Here is a 6,032-nt window from a genome sequence, read left to right on the forward strand (position 1 = left end):
CCCCGCCCGGCGCGCAGCGGCACCATGGGCACGGTGCTGTCCCTGTCCCCCAGCTACCGGAAGGCCACGCTGTTTGAGGATGGCGCGGCCACCGTGGGCCACTATACGGCCGTACAGAACAGCAAGAACGCCAAGGACAAGAACCTGAAGCGCCACTCCATCATCTCCGTGCTGCCTTGGAAGAGAATCGTGGCCGTGTCGGCCAAGAAGAAGAACTCCAAGAAGGTGCAGCCCAACAGCAGCTACCAGAACAACATCACGCACCTCAACAATGAGAACCTGAAGAAGTCGCTGTCGTGCGCCAACCTGTCCACATTCGCCCAGCCCCCACCGGCCCAGCCGCCCGCACCCCCGGCCAGCCAGCTCTCGGGCTCCCAGACCGGGGGCTCCTCCTCGGTCAAGAAAGCCCCTCACCCTGCCGTCACCTCCGCAGGGACGCCCAAACGGGTCATCGTCCAGGCATCCACCAGCGAGCTGCTGCGCTGCCTGGGTGAGTTTCTCTGCCGCCGGTGCTACCGCCTGAAGCACCTGTCCCCCACGGACCCCGTGCTCTGGCTGCGCAGCGTGGACCGCTCGCTGCTTCTGCAGGGCTGGCAGGACCAGGGCTTCATCACGCCGGCCAACGTGGTCTTCCTCTACATGCTCTGCAGGGATGTTATCTCCTCCGAGGTGGGCTCGGATCACGAGCTCCAGGCCGTCCTGCTGACGTGCCTGTACCTCTCCTACTCCTACATGGGCAACGAGATCTCCTACCCGCTCAAGCCCTTCCTGGTGGAGAGCTGCAAGGAGGCCTTTTGGGACCGTTGCCTCTCTGTCATCAACCTCATGAGCTCAAAGATGCTGCAGATAAATGCCGACCCACACTACTTCACACAGGTCTTCTCCGACCTGAAGAACGAGAGCGGCCAGGAGGACAAGAAGCGGCTCCTCCTAGGCCTGGATCGGTGAGCACTGTAGCCTGCGCCATGGCTCAAGGATTCAATGCATTTTTAAAAATTTATTATTAAATCAGTTTTGTGTACAGTATGTGTCTAGCAAAGCCACCAAGGGCCTCACCTTTCCCACAGTCTCTCCCTGGGGTTTTTTCAGCCCTGCCAAGAACTCTGGGCACTTTTGAACTCACGAGCCTTGCGCAAAACCCAGAAGATGTATTCAGAGCCACCCAGGCCACTGACCTCCCACTTTGGGGAACTCAAAGAACTGACCTGCCCCTGCCGCCTGTGCCCTTGCTGGGTCCAGGGTAGGCGAGGCTGCCGGCTGCACCCTGTGTGGCGCTAGAGAGGGGACTCTGGCTGCCTGGCCCAGGGAGGAATTGGGGTTTCTGGTTGGAGGCCCTTTTCTGGCTCCTGTGTGGAGTTACTCGCTCTCCCAGAGGCTCCTGGAGCCATCCACCCTAACTGAGCTGCCAGTGGGGTCATGAGGCAAGATCCCCGCTGCGCTGGGACATCTTCAATCTAGGCGAGGCGAAGCTGAGCAGGTCTAGTGGAAAGACTGTGTCTGGTCGTTTGACCACACACCGCCCTGATTTGCTGTTTTCTTTTTTAGGGAGAAGGGCTTTCCTTTAGTGGAGAAATGGAACTCGCCCCTTGTCCCCTTGTCTGCTGCTCGCAGCCGCATTGCTGGTATTGGCCGATGAGCTGCTTTGACTCATTACTTTTTCTCATTTTGGGTCCCAGCTAAAGAGGTGGGGTGATGCTGGAGACGACTTTTCTGGGTGAATTTTTCTTTCGAATAATGCAGTGCAGTCGCCCTGTGGCAAATGCCAGGACAGCTGCAGGTGCCCATTAGCAACGCCTGCCTTCTGGGCAAGGTGAGGGATGCCATACCTTGAGACCAAGCCGGTGCCCACCTAAGGGCTAAGGCCTCTTGCTGGTGCACATGACATTTGTCCTGCAGAGCTGGGGGGAAGGCGATGTGGTGGCCCCACCCCCACCCCTGTTAATTTAAAGCTGTTTCCAAACAGTTGAGTTTCTTCTAAAGAGGAAGACTTGCCCGACAGGGACCAGTGAGACAGCCGGATCTTGGAGACAATTACAAGACGGGAGTGAGACTCCTGATTGCTCTGGAAGCCTGCTGATTTCTACAACTGATCATTTGCCGCTGCTGGTTTTGGTTTCCACCTTACCCTACTGGCTGTAAAAACACAAATGTGTACTTTATTGATTTTCTTTCTCATTCTCCCGTATTGGTGGCTTGGGACTTGGGAGAGGGAGCAAGCCTTCCTCCATGGCCCGTCACTCTGCTGTGGAGAACAAAGACCAATGTGAAGACGCTACAGAGGATTCTGTCTTCCAGGCCCAGTCCCCCCGGGAGTGCTGGAATGGGGACCTGGGGTGGGGAGGCAGAGGGTCACTTTACATAGGATTAGGTTCAAGGTGGTTACCAATTTCAGCACAAGCACTACTGAAATTTACACAAAAAGAAAGCTGTGAAATTGAAGTCCCAGTGTTAAGAGTCCTGAAGCAGAACCTGGTGGCCGGAGGCATTCCCAGAGGTGGGGAAGAGAGCCTGCCCTGCCGGAGAGCATCTGCCTGGCTGCACCTGAGGCCCAGCGGAGCCGTTCCTAGGACTGTCGGATAATCGGTGCAGCATTGGAAGGAGCCTGCGGCTGCTGGCACAGACTTCACACAGCACCTCCTCTCTGCTGGGTTTCCACACAGCCTGTCTTCAGAGCCTGCTGCCGCGTGCGACCAGAGGTGGGATGCCCCTGGTGGCATGGAAGAGGGAGGGTCAGTGCCAAGTCTCAGGAGGAGGGCGCATGTGTGTATCACCTTCAGCTGGTGGAACCTGACCTGGAGTTGTGCGGTTACATTGCATCCACAGGATTCCAGTTGCGTGTCTGTTTCCTTCTCTTTCTCCGTATTTATTTTTTTATTCTTTGGAAGAGGTGGACATTTTGGAAGTGGTGGGGACTAAGGGAAGAACTCTGTAGTTCCCTCAGTGTGAAGCCTGTCGTGTTCTCTCTCTTCCCTTGCACTGGTCATCAGTATTGTGTAAAGGAACAACTGATATACTTGAGTGTGCAAGCAAAGAACCCATTTGCCATGCTGCTATGAAGACTACTTTTAGAACAACAATAAAAAAAAAACCTACAAAAAAACCTTTATTCTTTAATTGTTGCTTTTACAGTGATATTGTGCATGCAAACCAGGAGCATTTTGTGTCTTAAGAAAAATAATCTTAGAACAGATGGCTGTGAAAATTACACCCATGCACAGAACAAGCCACAGGAATAATAGTTCAGGATTTGGTTTTTCTCTTTTTCTTGTAAACCTGGAGGGTTGATATATTCTTTCCATGCAGTTATTAGAACTTAGTTTTGTTCCAACAGTTAAACTTGCAATGAAAAGAAAATGTGCCATTTTTTTTTCACTTGGAATTATTCATAGCTGTATATTTGAAACTGCTAATTACACACGTGTGATGTATGTTGGTTTTTTAGTGCAATTTCTTCTGTAGCTATTCTTTGACCAAACTGTGGGTATTGTTAATATTAATTTATATTTGTCTCATTTTGTATGTATGTGTAGTGTGTTTGTGAGTATGTGTGGTTTATAATCTGACAAAGTCATGAAGCTCAGTTTGGCTGTAATTTAATTCCCCTTCCCTTATTTTTATTTATTTTTGTACTGTGCTGATTCAATAAAATGCACTGACCATCCATTACAGAGACCTCTTTTTGTGGGCAGGCTGGGGCCCCCTTTAATAAATGATTCATGCACTCAGAACGTAATTGGATTTGTGTTATGGGGGAGGGGAGGACAGAGTTGGGGGCGAGGGCTTAACACACTAAGGTGATTAAGAAGGAAGCACAGGTTAAGTCAGCTTTGGTTTAGCGTCGGCCGAGGCGGGGGCAGCTGTTTCCCAAAGGCTCCCGTGGCAGAGCTGGGTGACTGGAACCTCCAGCCAAGGAGGGTCAGGCCCAAGCATGGCCTGGTGAGGTCTGGCCAGGTGGGTTCTGCAGAGGCTCTGGGCCCTAGACTCTGTGTGTCGAGGTGTGGCTCTGAAGCTGCTGCTCCCACATATCCTTGGGCTTGGCTCTGCTCTGAGCTCCCTTCCCCCGGGGTCTCCCAGGCTAGCAGGGGTGGGCTGGCGTCCACATGGGCCAACCCTGCGGGTTTAGCTCCATGCGGGTTTCCAGGAGGGAGAAATCCAGCCCTGTGGCTCCCAGGGAAGCAGCCACTCCAGCCCATAATTGCGGCATGGGTGGGGTTCCCACCAGCTCTATCTGTGCCTGTCCTGACTGCCAGCCTGAGGCCTGCACGTGCCACTGGTGTCAGCCTCAGGAAGATGGTAATGGGGACGCTGGACGTGGCTCTCCCCAGGCCCTGCACCCTGCGGTCTGAAGCTGCCCCTGAGTACTAGGAAAGTCTTTCTTGTCCTCAAGTTGTAGCGTGGGAGCTGTCAGCCTTGTGATCAAGGCCACTTGCTTTCCGCAAAGCAACTCCCTTCGTCTGAGTTACAGAAGCCACTGCTGCGTGTTCTTTTCTGCCAATGACCAGTGACCGGTAGCACCCTGGCTGCAGGACCCTCGGGTGCTGGCCATGCCCTGTTGCTCCTTCAGGGCCTTGCTCCCTTCCCCAGGAGGAGGTGCTGCTTCCTCTCACTCTCCCAGCCGCCCCCACACTTCCTCCCAGCCCTTTCACTGGGCTAGCCTGGCCTGTCCCCAGTCTGCTACTGTAAGTCTCTGAGCCTTTCCTTTCTACATACATGCTTCTGTTGCAGTAAACATGTTCCCTGGCACCAAGCAGTGTGCTTCCGGCTGCCAGTGCACAGGCCTCAAGATGGCAGGAGAAAGTGCTGGGACTCAACCCCATGGCCTCCTTCCCTCCTCTCACCTCCTGTCCACAGCTTACTTCTTGCTCACTTTTTGTTCCAAAGCTTCAGGCAAATCATCCTCCATTTTACATTATTTGTGCTTAACTCTCCCTTCTATCCTCTCAGATAATGGTTGACTTTATATAAGCAAAAATTTCACAAAGTTTTCAGTGACAGATAAACAAAACACCTTTAAAAATAAGATTTAATGCTTTATTGCTCTTGATGATAAATCAAAATATGCTTTAGAAATAAAGTTAATTTACTGGAAAATAGGAGTTTTTGCACCAAACCATAAAACTGCATTTCATTACATCAAGAGAAACCCCCTCATTGTCTACAATTACTGTGCCCGCTTCCTTTCCCCTCAGCACCCAGGACACGTGTCTGAGATCACACCCTAAATTCCTGATCCTTTTGCAGTTGCCACATACTGTGGCTTCTTTTAGTACATCATAAAAAAGTGCTTGTCCTGTGGCCTCAGCTGGGAGGCCCTGGCGCTGAGGCTGAGGGGCCCAAGGCACCGTACAAAGGCCGGGAGGAAGGAACCCAGACCCAGGCCCTCCTCCTGCCCTCCAGCCTTTGACAGGCTACTCATTTGGCATAATCTGTTTTGGTGTGTTTAAAACATACATTTGCATGTGTCTAGTGTAAAGCAACAAGTGTGGGGAAATAAGTGGAAGGAGACAGGAAGTTCCAGTTAGATGGTTCCACTAGTGTCTACTGGTAATTGGCAAAATGATGAGCGTTGCTAACCTGGGCTGGGGGCACCTCTGCCTATGCAGGCAGCTGACCAGGCTTGGGGAATGAGAAAGGGTTCCCAAGGACAGGATGCCAGCGGGATTCTTTGTTGCAAACTGCACACAGTGCAATTTTTGGGAAGCAGGGATGGGGAGCGGGCATGAGACCAGGTTGTTGGGACCACTCGGGCCAGGCCCTGGGTGAGGCACAGGAGGCTGCCCACAGGCACTTGGTGGGTTCTGCTGGGTGAGGATGGGAGGACGGGAGCATGGTGGGGCAGCGTCTGTGGCATGATGGGAAGAAGCTTCAGTACGTCCCTCTCTTGCACCCCTGCCCACTCCACCTGAGGCATGGGCTCCCCCTCATCCTCTCACCACATGCCTGAGGCGCGGGCTCCCCTCATCCTCTCACCACCTGCCTGAGGCGCGGGCTCCCCTCATCCTCTCACCACCTGCCTGAGGCGCGGGCTCCCC

General features: G+C 53.1%; 2 protein-coding genes across 3 annotated transcripts in view; one reads left to right on the forward strand and one right to left on the reverse strand.

The window, feature by feature from the left end:
• On the forward strand, nucleotides 1–3,666 carry CDK5R1 (cyclin-dependent kinase 5, regulatory subunit 1 (p35)). Of its 2 annotated transcripts, XM_011992863.1 has the most exons (2): nucleotides 1–944; nucleotides 1,964–3,666. In XM_011992863.1, the coding sequence occupies exons 1-2, from the start codon at nucleotides 25–27 to the stop codon at nucleotides 1,965–1,967; spliced, it is 924 nt and encodes a 307-aa protein (XP_011848253.1). In that variant the 5' UTR covers nucleotides 1–24; the 3' UTR covers nucleotides 1,968–3,666. The 2 variants fall into 2 exon arrangements, with proteins under 2 accessions (XP_011848253.1, XP_011848252.1); XM_011992862.1 differs by having other exon boundaries at nucleotides 1–3,666.
• Nucleotides 3,667–5,017: 1,351 nt separating this feature from the next.
• Nucleotides 5,018–6,032, reverse strand: part of MYO1D (myosin ID) — a 315,887-nt gene continuing 314,872 nt past the window's right edge. The window contains exon 22 of the mRNA XM_011992864.1: nucleotides 5,018–5,973. The gene's annotated coding sequence lies outside the window, so the exon portion shown is untranslated. The remainder of the gene's footprint in view (nucleotides 5,974–6,032) is intronic.

Source organism: Mandrillus leucophaeus, unplaced genomic scaffold (assembly GCF_000951045.1).
Source record: "Mandrillus leucophaeus isolate KB7577 unplaced genomic scaffold, Mleu.le_1.0 Scaffold419, whole genome shotgun sequence".
Taxonomy (NCBI): domain Eukaryota; kingdom Metazoa; phylum Chordata; class Mammalia; order Primates; family Cercopithecidae; genus Mandrillus; species Mandrillus leucophaeus.